Here is a 20,673-nt window from a genome sequence, read left to right on the forward strand (position 1 = left end):
TGCCACAGGTCAGCCTCCAGAGCCTCCTGAGGAAGCTGAGCCTTCTCCAGGTGAACAGGGACGACCGGCTCAGCCTTATGAGCCTAATGGGGAAGTTGCACCCTTCTCAACCCAGCAGGAGAGCCCAGCTCAGCCCACAGAGCATCCTGAGGTGGTGAACCCAGCCACCCAGCAGGAGAGCCCAGCTCAGTCTCCAGCAGAGATAGAGCCTTCCGCAACCCAGCAGGAAAGCACAGCTCAGCGTCCACAGTCTCCCGCTGAGGCCGAACCCTCTCCAGCTCATTCTCAAGATCATGTGACAACAGCTTCTCCTCCAGGCCAGGATCAAGCTCAGTCTCTGCAGTGGCCCAGTGTCACTGTTAACCCTGTGGACCTTGCACTCACCATAACTTCAGGGCCCACAAGTGAAGCTGGACCTTCTCCGCCCCAACAGGAGGCCTCATCTCAGTCTGCAGGGTCCCCTGAGCAGTTGGAACCGTTACTGGTCGAGCAGGAGGTTCCGGAACAGCCTCCAGCCCCCTCAGGAAATGGTGAACCTTCTCCAGTCCAGCTTGAGCCCCCAACTCAGCCTCCAGAGACCTCTACAGCTGCCACAGCTCAACATCCAGTACATAATGAGGTGACGTTCTCACCTGCAGGGCCAGGTGAAGCTCAGCATCCAGTGATGCCTAGTACCATAGGCAAACCCCTGGATCTCACAGTTGTCATCACTCCAGAGCCTGCTAAGGAGGCTGAAAGTTCCCCAGAGCAGCAGGAGGGCTCTGCTCATTTTCCCGTTTCCCCCGAGCAGGCTGAAATTTCTCCAGTCCAGTCTAAGCCTCTTTCTCCGTCTCCGGAGCACCCTGGGAAGGTTGAATCTCCCAGGACAACAAGAGGCCACAGCTCAGACTACAGGTCCCCCTGAGGGGGTGGGGCTTTCTTCAGTCCAGGAGGAAGCCCCGTCTCAACCTCCAGAGCCACCTAAGGAGGTTGAGATGACAGTTGGAACACCAGGACAGAATCACGCTCAGCATTCCAGCTCGCCCAGTGTCACTGATAAAGCTTTGGACCTGGGGCTGACCGAGGCCTGGCTCAGACGCAGCAGCCTGAGGGCACCAGGGAGGCCTGGCTGCAGCAGGGGCGGTGGGGTCTGTCCTCTCCCACCCTCATCTCAGCATCAGGAAAATCTGTTCACTGTAGACTGGAGGGACTAGGGGCTGGAGACGGGGGAGAGCCATGAAAACAGCTCCTTCCTTAAAAGAAAGGGTGGACAAATCACTCCATCGTTACTCTTCGTGTCTAGGGAGACAGAGAGATGGAAAGAGAGACCAGGGTAAGGACTGAGACGAGAATGAAAAATACAGAGAAGCACAGAAGTACAGAGAGTCTAGACAGAAAGGTGCCAAGACAGAAATAGATACAGACACTGGGAGACAGAGAAACACACACCTGGAGGGTGTCTGGATGGAAGGTGCTGGGAGACGGGGTGGGGCTGAGTCAGAACTGATGTGGGGGGATGGTCGTGCAGGAAGCCGAGCCGCTGAGGCCCTGAGGGTTTGGGGTCCTTGGGGAGTCTGGGACAGAAGGGCCTAGAGCCACGGGTTCCCCACCTACCAGTATGGCCTATCCAAGGATGGGGCTGGGGCTGAAGTAGGTGTGCGGAAGTGTATCCAGTCCCCTCCCAAGGCTGCTGGCCTGGGGTCCCTGGAGCTGGGGACAGGTGCCTGCCTTTCCGCGTCCTCCTCCCGAACTGTGCCAGCTGGCCCCGTCCCCCCACCCCAGGCCAGTGTCAGGTTCCAGGCTGTTCCCCGGGGGAACTTTGATCTGGAAAGAATGAGAGTGACCGAGCTGGCGGCTGCCCAGGGCCGAGCCGTGCCACTGAGACCTGGCCTGGGCTGCCCCTGCCACCTTCCCACCTGTGGGGGCACCAGGCAGTCACTCCAGGGCTCAGGAGACACAGGTGGGGTCTCTTCTGCTTTCCTGCCCCCCTGTTCTCTCCACTTCCATTCACTGTTCAGTCACTAGTTCCTGCACTGCTCCATTCGGCGCCCCTCCCTTCACTCACTCATTCAAATGGCTGATGGAGCTGGGGGCTGGGCCAGGGGTCAGAGGGATGAGAGAGGCAGGGCCTTGCCCTCTCAGGAGCCCCAGAGATCACTACTCAAGACAGACAGCAGCTCCACACTGGAGGAGGGAGCCAGGGCAGGAGAGGAGGGATATATTTCAACGGGCATGGTGGGCGGGGAGGGGAGGGGAGGAGTGCTAACAGGCCTCATCAGGGACGGCTTCCTGGAGGAGGTGGCATTTAAACTGGGCTCTGAAGACCTAAAGAAGGGAGTCTGCCAGACAGGATGGCAAGTGGAAGGGATGCTTCAGGCAGTGGGACCAGGGCAGCCACAAAGGCAGAAGTGTGGGAGTTTGTGCATTTTGCCGGAAGGGCCTTGAAATGCACCTTAAGGCATTCGACCCACTGTTGGTGGAGGGGAGTCATGGGTCAGAGGGATAGTTTTGTTAGAGAAAGGAGACTCGGGGGGCTTGCAGGGGAGGTGGCAGCCTGGTGGTGTGGGTGCTGGTCTCCTCCAGGCTTCCCCAAGGAGGTGCTAGCGCCCGCAGAGACCTCCCGTACCGCTCCAGCCCCAAGGGGGACTCCAGAATGATTCTGAGGAAGCCCAGCTTGTGTGCGGGCTGCAAAAGGCTTTGGAGGGCCCTGGCAAAGGCCAGAGCCCAGCCCCCTGCCTCTGCCCAGCCACCCCACCCCCACTGCTTACTTGGAGTGACATAGCCTTTTGCTGGGCTGAAAGCAGACACTGCCTGGCCTGCGGGGCCCCTGGGGAAGGCCCAGGGAGCCACAGCCCTGGAGCTCTGCCTCCCCCAGTCCCTATAAATAGCCCAGGGAGGGGGAGGGGAGGCGGGCCAGGCAGGGCTGGAGGGGGCAGGCCTCGGGTGGGAAGTTGTGGAGCAGCGGGGGAGAAGGGAGGATGAGTCCAGAATTTAGGCCCAGTTCTGCCGCTGATGATGACTGCTCGCCCCTGGGGGTCTCGGGGTCCTCTGGGCCGGGGCAGCCAGGCTGGCGGAGCGGATTGCACGAGCACGTAGACGCAGGGAGTGTCGTTCTAAGAGGACAGGAGGGGCCAGTGCTCCTTCCTGTGTGGCTTTTCAGAGGCACAAGGGTCAGGATATTAGCTGTGAGGGCCCCAGGCCGGGGCTGTCCTGCCCCAGAGACCACAGTGGCCCAGGACAGGCTGTGGTGGGGTGCTGTTCCCAAGGTGGGGGCAGGGCGCTGGGGTGAGTCAGCGGAGACCTTTCCAGGCCATGGGGCCAGGGCTTAGGAGCTGGGACCTGAGTGGGGAGGGGATCCTAGAAATGGAAACTGTGAGCCCCATGGCCTTATCTGGGCTGGAAGCAGCTGTCTCCACTCCACACCCTCCGCAGCCCCTGCCTTTGCTGGGAGGAGGCAGGCCCCTCCACACGGGGATGTGTGCTGTTTGTTCTCTGGGCGGCCTGAGCCTCAGCAGAGGCCCGTGGGAAATTCCTCCTCCACTAGGACCACGAGGGCCCAACGTTGGTCGGGGGTTGAGAAGGTCTGCTCTCTCTTACCCTCTCTCCAGATCAGGGCCACCCTTAAAACCTTGTATGCAAGTCTCCGCAGAGCGCCCAGGATCCCTACCTTCTAGAGACAGACTTCTAGGTCTGGTTAAAGAGGCAGCCAGAGATGGGGCACCTGACTTGTGCAGTCAGACTCACACAGTGATACACAAACGCTTGATATATGGAAGCATATGGAGACGCTCAACATACACATACAGGCATGCGTGCGTTCTACGCTGACACATGTGCAGCAGGCATGCATTTGCGTGTGTCTAGAACACGTTCAGCACTTATGAGCAAATGCATAAAAGTCCCTCCTATAAACACAGGTGCTTGGAAATGTACCCACACCCCACACGCCACATACACGTGCAGGTCCTGTAGACTCTGCAATGCCCACATCTTCCCTCCGCACTGACACACCCACACTGGGACACGCAAGCATGATACATGCACAGACACGTCCTCAGATACGTGGGAGAAAGATGAAAATGTGTGTCCAGCTGAGTGTCCCTGGGATGGAGTTTAAAGGAGGGTTTGGTAGAGGGGAATTGGAGTGACCCAGGGGGCAGGGGTCTCTTCCGTCCCCCCACGCAGGGGCCTCAGGGTTCCAGGATTCAGGAGAGTTCAGGCAGGCAGAGCTCTGGGGCAGAGGGCAGAGCCCCATGTGTCCCTCTCCTAGTCCTGGCCGGAGATGAGGCCTGGGGCCTCCACGACTGGCCCCCCGGGCTCCTGCGCAGCCTCCACCACACTCCCACCTCCCTGCTTAGCATTCCCCTTGGCTCCCGAACCCAGCAACCTGGCAGGAAAAGATAAACGTAAGCCTTGCATCCACACCCATGTGGATCTCATAACAAGGCAACAGTTTCCAGGGCAGAGGCTGGATTTCAGATTGGAGAGGAGGGGTGGGAGATCCTTTGTTTGCCGAGGGGTCCGGCCCTGGAGTGCATTGCTCCACTGGGTCCTTGTTAGTCTACTCCCTTTGGGTGCCTGCAGCTGGGAACCCTGGGGAGTGGGGAATGACTGGCTTCACACACCTTCCCAATTATGAGAACTCCCAGGCCCATCAGCCACCCAGCAAGCTGAGGGCTGCAGGCAGGCAGGGCCCATCAGGGCCTGGCAGATAATGGGTCTGGCCTGGCCCCTGACCTTCCAACCTGAGCCCATCCTGGCAGAGGGGCTTGGAGGGCTGAAGTGACCAGTGAGGTTGGCAGCTGCCTTTGACTCAGTGCAAAGGCTGTGACCTTCAAGACAGGGTTGTGCAGTACCTGTGAGCCCCCTGTGGCTCATCGTGGCCGCTAACGCACCCTCTCCGTCACCCATCTCAGTCCATCCTGGAGGTTCGACTGGCTCCCAAGTGAGTCCCCTTTTTCGAGGTATCCCATCACCCCATGTTCACAGAGCACTTTCTAAAGCCAGTTGTCTCTCCAGGTGTGGGGGTGGATGAACAGCTGAGACAGACAGCCCCAGCTCTCTGAGGATGGGGTCCAACACATGCACGCAAGTGTGTATATGCACCTCACCCACGCCCGGGGACTCGGGTGCAGAAGGTGGAGGAGTGGGCCTGACAAGTGGGCCCAGGAATGCAGTGGCCTGCACCATCCCACTTCTTATGGCCTTTCCCCGCCCTGTAAGCCTTGTGTGCCTTCTCGGGACCTGAGGAGTCTGGGGAGGGGGTGGGACCTTCAGGCCTGAGGGCTGGAGGCTGGTGGGTATATGGAGAGGGGCTGGGCTGGCGATGGAGAAGCGGCAGTCATCGGTACGGAGGTGGGGGTGGGTGACACCACCCAGAAAGAGTCTGCGGGTGAAAGGGGTCAGGCCCAGATCAGAGCCCTGGGGACCACGGTTAAAGGGTGAGGGAAAGAACAGCCACTCAGGAAGGTCCCTGGGGAGGAGAAGCTGAGGGGGTGGGAGGGCAGTCAGGACTGGCAGGAGGAGGGATGGTCCTCAGGGGGCAGTGCCGGAGGGCCTGGAGGGGGTTCTGAAGAGTTCTGAGGAGCAGTTCCAGGGAACAGGAGCCTCCAGGCAAATGGGAGCAGGAGGAGCTGCCCAGACTTGGCTGGATTTGACTGCTGCCCCCAGAGGGGTGCTGGGACTAGAGGCAGGGCCCTGGGTTTTGCACCTGTCGTTGAGAACCTTACTTGTGGCCTCGGGCCTGTCCGTGTCCCTCCCTGGGCCTCCGTTTCCCCATCTCATCTCCTGGCTTCATGGTTTGGGCTTGGCAAGGATTTGACTGCGTGAGGTGACGGCAGGGGACTCAGGAAGCCTTGTCCCACATCCTACTTCCAGCCCAGCAGCACAGCAGATCAAGGGACCAGCGGGCGGTGGACAGGTCACAGCCAGGGGAAGGGAAGCTGGAAGGGTGGGTGTCAGAGCCCCTGGGACTCAGTGGGAGGTCGGCCTCGCTAGCCCGCTGACATCAGGGCTGGTGAATGTGGAGGGAGTTCAGCAGGGTCCATCAGCCCTCACCTCCTCCACAGTGTGGTACCCGGCAGGAGCTGGGGGAGGGTTGGAGGAGGGGCCTTGAGGGGATGGCTGAGAGGAACCCCTGGGGCCTGGGGCAAGCTGCAGCCTCCCCCCAGGTGGCGTGGAGCCAGCTCTTGGGTAGCTCTGGTCGTCGATCACCCCCTCCCCACCTCAGCATCACCCCCTCCGCCCTCACTCCTGCTCTCCCTGCCCCTCTGCCCCTCTTCCTCCCACTCCTGGTTCATCTCTCCTCTCCTAGGCTCATCTGCAGCTACTGACTCAGTGGTCTGACAGTCAGCAGTCAGAGAAGCCAAGGGGGATGGTATGATTCTGGTACTGTCTGCCCAAAACCCACTGCAAGCCCCATCTCTGCCCTTGCCAGTCACAGATGGAGCCCTGCCCAGCCCCTCCCAGATGTCGTCATGGTACATCAGGAGAGACCAGATAACCTGCCTGAGGTGGGAGAATGTGGGTGGATCCGGGGCAGCTAGTCTCTAGAATATATCAACCGTTAGGGTTCCCAGCCTAGAGACCCAGCCAGCCTTCCTTCTCCGGGAAGCTGGGAGAGAAGGCCAGACCCCTGCCTGCCCCGACTCCCCTCTATGCTGCCGGACCAGGCACAGGCCCAGGTTCACTTCGGCTATGGGGACAGGGACCAGGCTGTTCAGTCCCGCCCAAACTTCCCCACCTGGTCATTCCTCAGGTCCTGCGAAGGAAGTGGCTGGGCTTTCCTGGCAGAGACCAGGGTCTCTGAACTCCAGGCTCCCGTGCTCAGACCTGGAGGGGCTGAGTGCTACTTGGGGCAGAAGCTGTAGCAGAAGCCTCTCTCCTAGTGTCTATCAAAGATTCCACCCAGAGAAAGAATGCAGGGAGCAGTCTGGCTCACCCTGTGCTGAGAGCTACTTACAAAACACACACACACACACACACACACACACACACACACACCCCCCATGCACGCCTTTTGGCATTTGACTTTCTCATAAAATAATTGCTGGAAGGCTCCTTGGATTAGGTAACCCAGTGTTCCTTCCTGTCCCTGTGGAGGAGGGAGAGAGGGGGGATTGGCGTTCAGCATCTGTTACGCTGATCCAGCTCCTTTGGGGCAGAGCAGGCCAGTCCAGGAGGTCTGTGGCTGCAAACATCTTTGGAAGCCCAGTGTGACAGAAACAAGTCTTTCAGGCCTCTCGTTCCCCTGCCACCTGGCTGTGCCTGCCCAGCCACTAGCCCTCCTTCAAGTGGGCCAGGCCTGGGAAGGAGAAGGCTAATCAGGAAAGGCTTTTTGCACAAAAAAGGAGGAGATGCTCCCATTTTTTATTTTAAATCAATTTTACTATGTACATGAGATCAGACAGCACATTTGCCCATCGTTCTGTCATTCCGAAGCAAAAGCTATTTTCATTCCTCCCTTTCTCGTGATGTTTGGAGGTTGGGGGTTATGGAAGGGAGGAATATCTGGGTTCCAGCATGAAAGGGGTGTTGAGAGGGAATCGAGGTGGGAGCCTGGCCTGTAACCACAGACCAGGGACTGAGACTTGATGGAGGGAGAGAGGTGATTAGTCCCATGGTCTCTGACCCAAGAATTTGGAGATTCGGTCCTAAGCACACCTTCTCTTCTCTGTCTGACCTCAGTCACTTGTGGATGCCCCAACAGGGGCCACTCAGTGAGCTCAGAGCCCCGTGACCACTGGCAGGAAGGGCACAGGAATCTTGTTACACAGAGTGGGGCTGGGAGGGGAGAGTGCATAATTGCAGAGACAAGGAGGGACCTCACCACCTGTCTCCCTCTCCCTTAGGTGCAAGAAATTCCAGGCCAAGATGCCTCACGTAAGTATGTGCTTGTGAGGGCCGTGTCCACGGCTTAGAGTGGGCAGTCATGTGCACAGGGTGACAGTTCTGGGGGTTACTGCTGCCGCTCTCAGGTCCCCCAGAGCAGTGGGGGATCCCTACCCCCATTAGTACCTGGGCCCTGAGAGTGAGAGCCCCGTGGGAACGCATAACCCACGTCCGCTGTCTCCTAAATCAAGTCTACTTGGGGGTTGAGGCCTTCCTCTGAAGGCCGGCAGTCCCTCCCACATGTCGCACACTGCTTCTCCAGGGTCAAGGGGGTCTCCGCCTTGGCACTCCCCCTGAGCTCCGCACCGAGGGAGACGAGAGGCTGGGCGAGCTCTTCTCCAGCGCCACTGGCGGCACTCCCCCTCGCCGCATCGCGTGGGTCACAGGAGCTGGGGTTGGGGGTGACCCCGAGCCGCCAGGCCCCGCCCCCAGGCCCCGCCCCCAAGCGGCGCCCATTCCCGGGGCTCGCCGGGCTCGCCCCGCCCTCTGCCCGCCCCTCCCACCGCCCCTCAGTTGAACCCAGGCTGGAGTCCTCCTGGGTGGTTCTGAGGCCCCTGTTAATGCCATGGCTGAAACCCCCCCGACCCCTGCTGGTCACCTGTTTCAGGTCCGGGTGATGGGCCCCCCGAAGCCGCCCAAACCATCCCAACACCAGAGCCCCTCAAGCCTCGCCCTGTGAGCCTCTCCTTGCGGCAGCCTCACCAGCCAGTCACAGCCGTCACACGAGTCTCCGAGAAGTTCTCTGGGGAGACCTCAGCCACAGCTCTCTCGCCCACGTCTGCTGCCATCCTGGGGGGCCTCAGCTCAAGCCCCAGCGCGGCCACCACATCCTGGACTCCCAGTCCCAGTGGTAGGAGCAGGAGACCATGACCTCAAAATGGGAGGGAGGGCAGGGGCTGGGGGTGGTTTGCAAGACACTCAGAAATCCTGGGGCCGGGCCCTACCCGCTCTGCCTGTCACTGCCACCCCCGTCCCCAGCTCGCCTGCTCCATCAGATGGGGCCCATCTTTCCCGGCTCGTCTCCCAGAGGTGCTGTGAAGTAGCCTCATCCTGCGGGGTATGACCATGGCTTTTACTGCAGATCAAGGCTGTGGTTAGAAGGTGGCCGCCTACCCTGCACACTTTGTGTGTAACAGACCTGGCGTGGTCCCCCTGGGGCTGTCTTGGACCTGTGATCAGGCCCCAGTGGTGTGTCCTTGGGTCGGGCTGTGTGGATTTCCAGAATGAGGGCTTGGTAACATGGTGTCTACTGGATATGCAGCACAGGAGGTCCTGGGCTCTGTGCTCTCAAATGCAGTGAGGAGTACTTTAAAGGACCTCTTTTATGTCATTGCTCTATGTTCCAACATCCTTTCTCCTCAACTGTTGGCCCAGGCAGGGTCAGCTTAGCCCAGAGGTCCTGTCAGTGCCCAGAGTGATGCTGGGTGAATAGCTCAGGGCGGGGTCAAAGGATGGGAGGCAGGCAGTGGTGGCCCTCCCCAAGGCCAGGGTTTGTTATTTCTCTCCCTCCCTTTGTCCCGCAGAGAAGAACTCTTCCCTCCCACGGACTTTGTCCAGCTCTGGCTATGGGGGGGTGACGGCCAGCAGGAACGATAACAGGTGAGTCAGGGCCCCTGTTCCCGGTGGCACGGTCATAACTCCCCTGGAACTGTCTGGGCTTGGCCTTGGACCCAGGCTACCCAGGCCCCTGCACGGAGCTCCCAGTGCCAACCCCAGGAGGAGGCACCTTCCTTGGCTTGGTGCCTCTGGATAACTAAGGCAGCAGTGTCGCTGAGTGGGGTTTGAGAGGAGAAATGAGGCAGCGAAGCTTGGTAGAGAGTTTTGTTTGGAACAATACGGCGGAGGGCTGGTTTCTTTTTAGGATCCTTCAAAGCAAGTCTGTCCAAAGATTGGAGAGAGTTTCTCAGTCCCCACAGGATGGATCTTCAGCCATCCTGGCTAGGCTCCCTCTGAGCTGGGGGCTTCCTGCTTGTGGACTGAGGAGTTACCTGGAGAGGCCCTTACCCTGGGGGAGGCCTGTGAGGGGGTTCCCTGTGTTACAGGCTGCCTCCTGGCCTCTGGTTGTCCCCATGCGCTGCCCCCAGGCCCTCTGAACTGTGATCGGAGCTGGGTGTTGGGTGGGGGCTGGCTTGGCTTTTCTCTCCCCCTCTTAATAATAAAAGGAGAATTGTGACTTTCTGACAAACTGTTTTGGGGGGAAACAGAGGGGATCTTATTTAGTGGTGGCGAGGAGGGGGCCTGATCCTGGTGGGGCTGGTTCTGGGTGCTTGTCCTGCCAGGAGGCCGCCCCCGCCCACCCCAGGCATTGACACCTGCCGAGGGGCGATTATGCCCACAGAGGGGGCCCACTGCTGGCCAGGCCGGCCTCAGACAGCAGCTCAGTTCCAAAAACCTGTGTAACCGGTTGGGGGCTGGAACAGGGTTGCTTCCTCTCTGCCTATAGCCCAGCCGCTGCCTCATTTCACATTCAGTGGGGTGGAGGCCCGGGGCCTGTGCGAGCTAGTGATGGCCAGATCTGTGCTCTTGACTCAGTGGTCTCTCCTCAGCCCACCTCGGGTGACGCCACCCCAGTCGTCCCCCTCCCCGCAGCCGCCAGCCACGACTCAGGCCCATCGGCAGGGGGAGCGTCGCCGGGAGCTGGTGCGGTCACAGACGCTGCCCCGCACCTCGGGGGCACAGGCCCGGAAGGCATTGTTTGAGAAATGGGAGCAGGACACAGAAGCCAGCAAGTATGGATGCTCATAGCACCCTCCCAGATCAGTCTGGGCCCCCAAAGGAAGTCTGAGCCCACACTGGGGTCAGGCAGGCAGGCAGAGCAAAGCTGGCCCTGTCCTGTTCCCCCGAGGGCAGTTCCCCAAGATGTGACCTCTCAGGCAAGACATAGGTCAGGACTGGCTACAGGGCCGGCTGAGGGGCAGGTGGCTCCAGTTCTGGGGAGGGAGGCTGTGATGAGGCCCCAGCCCCTCTCCCACATTCCCAGAGGGAACTCCAGGCACCCTCACACCCACATCCCTCATCCAACTGAAGAGGTTGGTTTCCAGGCATGACTGGGGAGACCAGAGGGCAGTCACTGGGATTCCCAGCAGAAGCTGGAGGTGACACAGTGAGACCCCAGTACCACTGGCTCCCTGTCACACTACACCACCCGCCCCATTAGAAACGGCCACCTTTGCATGTTTATCCAGCCCTCCTGTCAGTGAGTGGTATTGACTCCTGTTACATTTAGGGTTGGCCCAGGCCTATGAGACAATGACCCCCCCCCCCAGTCGTGGCTCCCAAGGCTCTGACTCTGGTGAGGGGGACAGACCCAGGAAGTGTCCCACTGACCCAGACAACCTGATCTTGGCCGATAAAGAGTGTCTTTGGGGCCTAGAATAGGAAACCATGAGGGAGGGTGGCCTCGGAAAGAGCTCAGAGGAGGGGTGGGATGGAGGCAAGGAGGGTTTTCCAAGCAGAGGGCAGGGGCATGGGCCATGTGGGGTCAGGTCCTCTGCCGCAGGATCGCCAGTGTGGGAAGTACACAGGGGGCCTGGAGGCTGGAAGGGGGCTGGTCCTGCCGGACCCCATCAGTGGACGCAGTGCAGCTGGGACACGGGGCGCACGCCTGGACGTGGGCGTGGGGCTGGGAGGTTGCCTGCCGACAGAGCATCCCCCTGGGTGAGCAGAGCTGGTGAGGCACATTCCCGGAGCAGATGGCAGCTGAGAGGCAGCCCCCTGGCCCCCAGCCCCCAGCAGGCCTGCCCTCTCTCCACAGGGGGAAGGGCGAGACCCGGGCAAAGCTGAAGCGCTCACAGAGCTTCGGAGTGGCCAGCTCCAGCAGCATCAAGCAGATTCTGCTCGAGTGGTGTCGCAGCAAAACCATCGGCTACCAGGTGAGGCAGGCTGGCCCGGCTGTTGGGCCCCTCCAGAGGCCGCAGTGGACATCACCCACCTACCCTGCTCTTGTTCCCTGAGCCAGTATGGATGCTAAAATTTTCAGAAAGCTGATTATAACAACAGAGCCATTCCTCTTTGGCCAATCTTGGAATCAATTCCATTTAAAAACCATTATGTGCTTAACGCTGGGAGTAAGATGAAGTGCCTTCTCCATGGAGTTTAGTGGCCAGAGGGTGTGCCAGACAATTAAAAATGACTAAAATCAGAGAGATGATTATAAGGGCTGTGAAGGAAGTAAAGTGGGTGCTATCTGCAGTATTTCAAGAAAATTATTTAACATGCTGACTTTATTTTTTGAGAGGGAAGAGGTAATCACATTTTTTTTTATTTATTTACATATATACTATATCTTAAAAATATATTTTTATTGAAGTATAGTCAGTTTACACTGTTGTGTCAATTTCTGGTGTACAGCACAATACACAGTCATATAGGAACATACATAGATTTGTTTTCTTATTTTTTAACCATAAGTTACTAGAAGATACTGAATATCGTTCCCTGTGCTATACAGTATAAACTTGTTTGTCTATTTTATTTATAGTGTTAGTATCTGCAAGTCTCCAATGCCCAGTTTATCCCTTCCCACCCCTTTCCCCACTATTTTTAATGGAGGTACTGGGATTGAATCCAGGACCTTGTGCGTGCTAGGTACACACTAACCACAGAGCTATACCTCCCCCCAACATGCTGACTTTAACATTCTAGGTGTCTTCTCTGTGTGTGCACACAGGGTAGACCTCTGAAAAGGGGCATTGTAATTGCTTCTAGACTAATGGCTGTGCTGAGACAAGGTGAGATGGGCAAATTTTCCCATGCCGAGGTAAAGAGCTGTTCACTTGGTTTCCAACAGTTTTTCTCAGAGTGAATTGCTCACCTACTCCAAAACCCTTCCTACAGAAATTTTAGAGTCATCACTGATTCAGTGGTAACCCCTAATAATAGAGTGGTGAATTTTATAATCAGACATGGATGCTGAGAGTTCAGAGGACATGGCAACATTTTAAAATATCTAACTGTAAGGTGTATTCCCCTCCCGCCGCCCTGACTGGTGCTCATTTTGTAGGTCAGCTACTTTTCTTGGAAGCAGTGTGGCCAAGGGGAGGAAGAATGTCTCTCAGTTGTCAGCTTTGAGGAGGAGGAGTTCAGATGCCCAGAACTGGGCTAGCACTTCTGAATCTTCCTGAAGGCCGGGCCCTGTGACTTCCTTGGGAAGCTCTGCACCACCTCACCCCCACCCCTGCGCTGCTGGAGCCTGGGGCCACTCTGGTCTGCAGCCCAAATCCTGCCTCGTTGTGCTGGGGGGCCAGGCTGGGGTTGGAGAGAGGGCCTGGCAGGAGGTAAGTGTCACCTTTGGTGGGGGAAGGATGGCTTGGACCCTGGGAAAAAGCCTGACTGTGGTTGCATCTAGACCTAATAAAAGAGGTGTCACTACAGGGTGGGACATGAGGCAGGGGAGGGGCGCACGTGTAGCCAAGCTGCCATTTCGCTTCGGTGTCTGTTCAGTGTGCCTGGCCAGTTTCCTACTAGCCTGTGTCACTGTGCCCGAATCGTCTTTGTGTTATGTTTCCCCAGTATTTTTGGTTGCTGCAGCTCTTTGCTTGGCAACCACTCTGGCTGCTGGTCCAGGGATGGCCCCTGAGGTGGTCCCTGGGCTCTGTCCAGCAGACCCCCAACTCACAATCAGGGGAGAGTTTAATTCTTTCACACAGGAGTCAGCTGAGACTACTTCTGTACACGGATATGGAGTCAAATGGAGAGCTGCCTGCAGGTAGATGTTGCTGTTCCACGTCAAGGTGAGAATGACAGGATAACCCAGCATCAAAAGCTCCCAGAGGAGGTTCCAGTGCTAGGCTGGGATCAGAATCAGGCCCCAGCTCTGTCTCGACCTAAAGGTAATAAGATCAAAGCTGTAGATATAGATCTACCTTTGGATCTTCTGGGAAGCCCAGATCAGCCTCCAGAGCCCCCTGAGGAGGCTGAAATGTCCTCATCCCTGCAGGAGGCCCAGGCTCAGCGTCCAGAGCCCACTCAGGAGGTTGAGTCTCCACCCCAGCAAGAGGGTCCTGCTCAAAATCCACAGACCCCTGGGAAGGTTGAATCTTTTCCGCCCCAGGCAGAGGCCCAGGCTCAGCGTCCAGAGGCCACTGAAGAGACAGAACCAGCTCCACTTCAGCAGGGGGCTCTGTCTCAGCCTTCAGAGGGCCCTGAGGAAGTAGGCGCTGCAGTCCCTTGGGGGGAGGGAGGGCTTCAGGAGCTTTTAGCTGAACAATTAAGGCCTCATGGTCCCAATGAGAATGAAGCTCAGCAGTCAGACCTGCACAGTGTCAGTGTTAACCCTGTGGATCTGGCACTTACTATAAATCCAGAGGTCACTAATGTGGTTGAAACTTCTCCAGTTCTGCAGGAGGCCCCCTATCAGCCTCCAGAGAGCCCTGAGGAGGTGGAACCTTCTCCAGTCCAGGAGGAAGCTGCGTCTCAGCCTCCAGAGAGCCCCGAGGAGGTGCAACCTTCACTTGAGCAGGAGGCCCAGGCTCAGCCTGCAGAGCATCCTGAGCAGGCGGAACCTCCTCCATTCCCTCAGGAGGCCCAGGCTCAGCCTGCAGAGCGCCCTGAGTATGACTCTGCCCCACTCCAGCAAGAGGCCCCAGCGCAAGTTCCGGGGTCCCCTGGTGAGAATGTACCTCAGTTTCCAGCGAGTGAAGAGGCAGCAGCTCGACCTGGAAGTAACTATCCAGCTCACTCCAAGCTGTCCAGTGTTACACTTAAACCTGTGGATTTGGAACTTATGGTCACTCCAGAGCCTGCTAAGGAAGGCGAGTTTACCGCAGCCCAGCAGGAGCCCCGGCCTCAGCCTCCTGAATATTCTGTGGAGGCAGAACCTTCTCCAACCCCGCAGGATGCCACAGGTCAGCCTCCAGAGCCTCCTGAGGAAGCTGAGCCTTCTCCAGGTGAACAGGGACAACCGGCTCAGCCTTATGAGCCTAATGGGGAAGTTGCACCCTTCTCAACCCAGCAGGAGAGCCCAGCTCAGCCCACAGAGCATCCTGAGGTGGTGAACCCAGCCACCCAGCAGGAGAGCCCAGCTCAGTCTCCAGCAGAGATAGAGCCTTCCGCAACCCAGCAGGAAAGCACAGCTCAGCGTCCACAGTCTCCCGCTGAGGCCGAACCCTCTCCAGCTCATTCTCAAGATCATGTGACAACAGCTTCTCCTCCAGGCCAGGATCAAGCTCAGTCTCTGCAGTGGCCCAGTGTCACTGTTAACCCTGTGGACCTTGCACTCACCATAACTTCAGGGCCCACAAGTGAAGCTGGACCTTCTCCGCCCCAACAGGAGGCCTCATCTCAGTCTGCAGGGTCCCCTGAGCAGTTGGAACCGTTACTGGTCGAGCAGGAGGTTCCGGAACAGCCTCCAGCCCCCTCAGGAAATGGTGAACCTTCTCCAGTCCAGCTTGAGCCCCCAACTCAGCCTCCAGAGACCTCTACAGCTGCCACAGCTCAACATCCAGTACATAATGAGGTGACGTTCTCACCTGCAGGGCCAGGTGAAGCTCAGCATCCAGTGATGCCTAGTACCATAGGCAAACCCCTGGATCTCACAGTTGTCATCACTCCAGAGCCTGCTAAGGAGGCTGAAAGTTCCCCAGAGCAGCAGGAGGGCTCTGCTCATTTTCCCGTTTCCCCCGAGCAGGCTGAAATTTCTCCAGTCCAGTCTAAGCCTCTTTCTCCGTCTCCGGAGCACCCTGGGAAGGTTGAATCTCCCAGGACAACAAGAGGCCACAGCTCAGACTACAGGTCCCCCTGAGGGGGTGGGGCTTTCTTCAGTCCAGGAGGAAGCCCCGTCTCAACCTCCAGAGCCACCTAAGGAGGTTGAGATGACAGTTGGAACACCAGGACAGAATCACGCTCAGCATTCCAGCTCGCCCAGTGTCACTGATAAAGCTTTGGACCTGGGGCTGACCGAGGCCTGGCTCAGACGCAGCAGCCTGAGGGCACCAGGGAGGCCTGGCTGCAGCAGGGGCGGTGGGGTCTGTCCTCTCCCACCCTCATCTCAGCATCAGGAAAATCTGTTCACTGTAGACTGGAGGGACTAGGGGCTGGAGACGGGGGAGAGCCATGAAAACAGCTCCTTCCTTAAAAGAAAGGGTGGGCAAATCACTCCATCGTTACTCTTCGTGTCTAGGGAGACAGAGAGATGGAAAGAGAGACCAGGGTAAGGACTGAGACGAGAATGAAAAATACAGAGAAGCACAGAAGTACAGAGAGTCTAGACAGAAAGGTGCCAAGACAGAAATAGATACAGACACTGGGAGACAGAGAAACACACACCTGGAGGGTGTCTGGATGGAAGGTGCTGGGAGACGGGGTGGGGCTGAGTCAGAACTGATGTGGGGGGATGGTCGTGCAGGAAGCCGAGCCGCTGAGGCCCTGAGGGTTTGGGGTCCTTGGGGAGTCTGGGACAGAAGGGCCTAGAGCCACGGGTTCCCCACCTACCAGTATGGCCTATCCAAGGATGGGGCTGGGGCTGAAGTAGGTGTGCGGAAGTGTATCCAGTCCCCTCCCAAGGCTGCTGGCCTGGGGTCCCTGGAGCTGGGGACAGGTGCCTGCCTTTCCGCGTCCTCCTCCCGAACTGTGCCAGCTGGCCCCGTCCCCCCACCCCAGGCCAGTGTCAGGTTCCAGGCTGTTCCCCGGGGGAACTTTGATCTGGAAAGAATGAGAGTGACCGAGCTGGCGGCTGCCCAGGGCCGAGCCGTGCCACTGAGACCTGGCCTGGGCTGCCCCTGCCACCTTCCCACCTGTGGGGGCACCAGGCAGTCACTCCAGGGCTCAGGAGACACAGGTGGGGTCTCTTCTGCTTTCCTGCCCCCCTGTTCTCTCCACTTCCATTCACTGTTCAGTCACTAGTTCCTGCACTGCTCCATTCGGCGCCCCTCCCTTCACTCACTCATTCAAATGGCTGATGGAGCTGGGGGCTGGGCCAGGGGTCAGAGGGATGAGAGAGGCAGGGCCTTGCCCTCTCAGGAGCCCCAGAGATCACTACTCAAGACAGACAGCAGCTCCACACTGGAGGAGGGAGCCAGGGCAGGAGAGGAGGGATATATTTCAACGGGCATGGTGGGCGGGGAGGGGAGGGGAGGAGTGCTAACAGGCCTCATCAGGGACGGCTTCCTGGAGGAGGTGGCATTTAAACTGGGCTCTGAAGACCTAAAGAAGGGAGTCTGCCAGACAGGATGGCAAGTGGAAGGGATGCTTCAGGCAGTGGGACCAGGGCAGCCACAAAGGCAGAAGTGTGGGAGTTTGTGCATTTTGCCGGAAGGGCCTTGAAATGCACCTTAAGGCATTCGACCCACTGTTGGTGGAGGGGAGTCATGGGTCAGAGGGATAGTTTTGTTAGAGAAAGGAGACTCGGGGGGCTTGCAGGGGAGGTGGCAGCCTGGTGGTGTGGGTGCTGGTCTCCTCCAGGCTTCCCCAAGGAGGTGCTAGCGCCCGCAGAGACCTCCCGTACCGCTCCAGCCCCAAGGGGGACTCCAGAATGATTCTGAGGAAGCCCAGCTTGTGTGTGGGCTGCAAAAGGCTTTGGAGGGCCCTGGCAAAGGCCAGAGCCCAGCCCCCTGCCTCTGCCCAGCCACCCCACCTCCACTGCTTACTTGGAGTGACATAGCCTTTTGCTGGGCTGAAAGCAGACACTGCCTGGCCTGCGGGGCCCCTGGGGAAGGCCCAGGGAGCCACAGCCCTGGAGCTCTGCCTCCCCCAGTCCCTATAAATAGCCCAGGGAGGGGGAGGGGAGGCGGGCCAGGCAGGGCTGGAGGGGGCAGGCCTCGGGTGGGAAGTTGTGGAGCAGCGGGGGAGAAGGGAGGATGAGTCCAGAATTTAGGCCCAGTTCTGCCGCTGATGATGACTGCTCGCCCCTGGGGGTCTCGGGGTCCTCTGGGCCAGGGCAGCCAGGCTGGCGGAGCGGATTGCACGAGCACGTAGACGCAGGGAGTGTCGTTCTAAGAGGACAGGAGGGGCCAGTGCTCCTTCCTGTGTGGCTTTTCAGAGGCACAAGGGTCAGGATATTAGCTGTGAGGGCCCCAGGCCGGGGCTGTCCTGCCCCAGAGACCACAGTGGCCCAGGACAGGCTGTGGTGGGGTGCTGTTCCCAAGGTGGGGGCAGGGCGCTGGGGTGAGTCAGCGGAGACCTTTCCAGGCCATGGGGCCAGGGCTTAGGAGCTGGGACCTGAGTGGGGAGGGGATCCTAGAAATGGAAACTGTGAGCCCCATGGCCTTATCTGGGCTGGAAGCAGCTGTCTCCACTCCACACCCTCCGCAGCCCCTGCCTTTGCTGGGAGGAGGCAGGCCCCTCCACACGGGGATGTGTGCTGTTTGTTCTCTGGGCGGCCTGAGCCTCAGCAGAGGCCCGTGGGAAATTCCTCCTCCACTAGGACCACGAGGGCCCAACGTTGGTCGGGGGTTGAGAAGGTCTGCTCTCTCTTACCCTCTCTCCAGATCAGGGCCACCCTTAAAACCTTGTATGCAAGTCTCCGCAGAGCGCCCAGGATCCCTACCTTCTAGAGACAGACTTCTAGGTCTGGTTAAAGAGGCAGCCAGAGATGGGGCACCTGACTTGTGCAGTCAGACTCACACAGTGATACACAAACGCTTGATATATGGAAGCATATGGAGACGCTCAACATACACATACAGGCATGCGTGCGTTCTACGCTGACACATGTGCAGCAGGCATGCATTTGCGTGTGTCTAGAACACGTTCAGCACTTATGAGCAAATGCATAAAAGTCCCTCCTATAAACACAGGTGCTTGGAAATGTACCCACACCCCACACGCCACATACACGTGCAGGTCCTGTAGACTCTGCAATGCCCACATCTTCCCTCCGCACTGACACACCCACACTGGGACACGCAAGCATGATACATGCACAGACACGTCCTCAGATACGTGGGAGAAAGATGAAAATGTGTGTCCAGCTGAGTGTCCCTGGGATGGAGTTTAAAGGAGGGTTTGGTAGAGGGGAATTGGAGTGACCCAGGGGGCAGGGGTCTCTTCCGTCCCCCCACGCAGGGGCCTCAGGGTTCCAGGATTCAGGAGAGTTCAGGCAGGCAGAGCTCTGGGGCAGAGGGCAGAGCCCCATGTGTCCCTCTCCTAGTCCTGGCCGGAGATGAGGCCTGGGGCCTCCACGACTGGCCCCCCGGGCTCCTGCGCAGCCTCCACCACACTCCCACCTCCCTGCTTAGCATTCCCCTTGGCTCCCGAACCCAGCAACCTGGCAGGAAAAGATAAACGTAAGCCTTGCATCCACACCCATGTGGATCTCATAACAAGGCAACAGTTTCCAGGGCAGAGGCTGGATTTCAGATTGGAGAGGAGGGGTGGGAGATCCTTTGTTTGCCGAGGGGTCCGGCCCTGGAGTGCATTGCTCCACTGGGTCCTTGTTAGTCTACTCCCTTTGGGTGCCTGCAGCTGGGAACCCTGGGGAGTGGGGAATGACTGGCTTCACACACCTTCCCAATTATGAGAACTCCCAGGCCCATCAGCCACCCAGCAAGCTGAGGGCTGCAGGCAGGCAGGGCCCATCAGGGCCTGGCAGATAATGGGTCTGGCCTGGCCCCTGACCTTCCAACCTGAGCCCATCCTGGCAGAGGGGCTTGGAGGGCTGAAGTGACCAGTGAGGTTGGCAGCTGCCTTTGACTCAGTGCAAAGGCTGTGACCTTCAAGACAGGGTTGTGCAGTACCTGTGAGCCCCCTGTGGCTCATCGTGGCCGCTAACGCACCCTCTCCGTCACCCATCTCAGTCCATCCTGGAGGTTCGACTGGCTCCCAAGTGAGTCCCCTTTTTCGAGGTATCCCATCACCCCATGTTCACAGAGCACTTTCTAAAGCCAGTTGTCTCTCCAGGTGTGGGGGTGGATGAACAGCTGAGACAGACAGCCCCAGCTCTCTGAGGATGGGGTCCAACACATGCACGCAAGTGTGTATATGCACCTCACCCACGCCCGGGGACTCGGGTGCAGAAGGTGGAGGAGTGGGCCTGACAAGTGGGCCCAGGAGTGCAGTGGCCTGCACCATCCCACTTCTTATGGCCTTTCCCCGCCCTGTAAGCCTTGTGTGCCTTCTCGGGACCTGAGGAGTCTGGGGAGGGGGTGGGACCTTCAGGCCTGAGGGCTGGAGGCTGGTGGGTATATGGAGAGGGGCTGGGCTGGCGATGGAGAAGCGGCAGTCATCGGTACGGAGGTGGGGGTGGGTGACACCACCCAGAAAGAGTCTGCGGGTGAAAGGGGTCAGGCCCAGATCAGAGCCCTGGGGACCACGGTTAAAGGGTGAGGGAAAGAACAGCCACTCAGGAAGGTCCCTGGGGAGGAGAAGCTGAGGGGGTGGGAGGGCAGTCAGGACTGGCAGGAGGAGGGATGGTCCTCAGGGGGCAGTGCCGGAGGGCCTGGAGGGGGTTCTGAAGAGTTCTGAGGAGCAGTTCCAGGGAACAGGAGCCTCCAGGCAAATGGGAGCAGGAGGAGCTGCCCAGACTTGGCTGGATTTGACTGCTGCCCCCAGAGGGGTGCTGGGACTAGAGGCAGGGCCCTGGGTTTTGCACCTGTCGTTGAGAACCTTACTTGTGGCCTCGGGCCTGTCCGTGTCCCTCCCTGGGCCTCCGTTTCCCCATCTCATCTCCTGGCTTCATGGTTTGGGCTTGGCAAGGATTTGACTGCGTGAGGTGACGGCAGGGGACTCAGGAAGCCTTGTCCCACATCCTACTTCCAGCCCAGCAGCACAGCAGATCAAGGGACCAGCGGGCGGTGGACAGGTCACAGCCAGGGGAAGGGAAGCTGGAAGGGTGGGTGTCAGAGCCCCTGGGACTCAGTGGGAGGTCGG

The 20,673-nt window shown here is 58.7% G+C and overlaps 2 protein-coding genes and 1 long non-coding RNA gene across 8 annotated transcripts; 2 read left to right on the plus strand and 1 right to left on the minus strand.

Annotated features, from left to right (window-relative positions):
• The first annotated feature begins 1,174 nt into the window (after nucleotides 1–1,174).
• LOC141573583 (smoothelin-like protein 2) lies at nucleotides 1,175–13,011 on the plus strand. 5 transcript variants are annotated; one of them, XM_074342529.1, is made up of 8 exons: nucleotides 1,175–1,312; nucleotides 6,416–6,491; nucleotides 7,830–7,860; nucleotides 8,477–8,719; nucleotides 9,393–9,468; nucleotides 10,416–10,598; nucleotides 11,624–11,741; nucleotides 12,872–13,011. In XM_074342529.1, the coding sequence occupies exons 2-8, from the start codon at nucleotides 6,456–6,458 to the stop codon at nucleotides 12,971–12,973; spliced, it is 789 nt and encodes a 262-aa protein (XP_074198630.1). In that variant the 5' UTR covers nucleotides 1,175–1,312; nucleotides 6,416–6,455; the 3' UTR covers nucleotides 12,974–13,011. The 5 variants fall into 5 exon arrangements, with proteins under 5 accessions (XP_074198630.1, XP_074198631.1, XP_074198628.1 ...); XM_074342530.1 differs by lacking the exon at nucleotides 6,416–6,491 and having other exon boundaries at nucleotides 1,176–1,312; XM_074342528.1 differs by lacking the exon at nucleotides 1,175–1,312 and having other exon boundaries at nucleotides 6,362–6,491.
• LOC141573593 (uncharacterized) lies at nucleotides 12,154–14,626 on the minus strand. The gene is made up of 2 exons (XR_012499438.1): nucleotides 14,490–14,626; nucleotides 12,154–13,694 (listed from the first exon to the last, which is right to left on the minus strand). It is a non-coding gene; the product is annotated as an uncharacterized LOC141573593 (long non-coding RNA).
• LOC141573575 (uncharacterized) lies at nucleotides 13,096–15,963 on the plus strand. 2 transcript variants are annotated; one of them, XM_074342490.1, is made up of 3 exons: nucleotides 13,096–13,145; nucleotides 13,518–13,601; nucleotides 14,205–15,963. In XM_074342490.1, the coding sequence occupies exons 2-3, from the start codon at nucleotides 13,559–13,561 to the stop codon at nucleotides 15,608–15,610; spliced, it is 1,449 nt and encodes a 482-aa protein (XP_074198591.1). In that variant the 5' UTR covers nucleotides 13,096–13,145; nucleotides 13,518–13,558; the 3' UTR covers nucleotides 15,611–15,963. The 2 variants fall into 2 exon arrangements, with proteins under 2 accessions (XP_074198591.1, XP_074198590.1); XM_074342489.1 differs by lacking the exon at nucleotides 13,096–13,145 and having other exon boundaries at nucleotides 13,559–13,700.
• The last annotated feature ends 4,710 nt before the right edge of the window (nucleotides 15,964–20,673 follow it).

Source organism: Camelus bactrianus, chromosome 16 (assembly GCF_048773025.1).
Source record: "Camelus bactrianus isolate YW-2024 breed Bactrian camel chromosome 16, ASM4877302v1, whole genome shotgun sequence".
Classification (NCBI taxonomy): Eukaryota; Metazoa; Chordata; class Mammalia; order Artiodactyla; family Camelidae; genus Camelus; species Camelus bactrianus.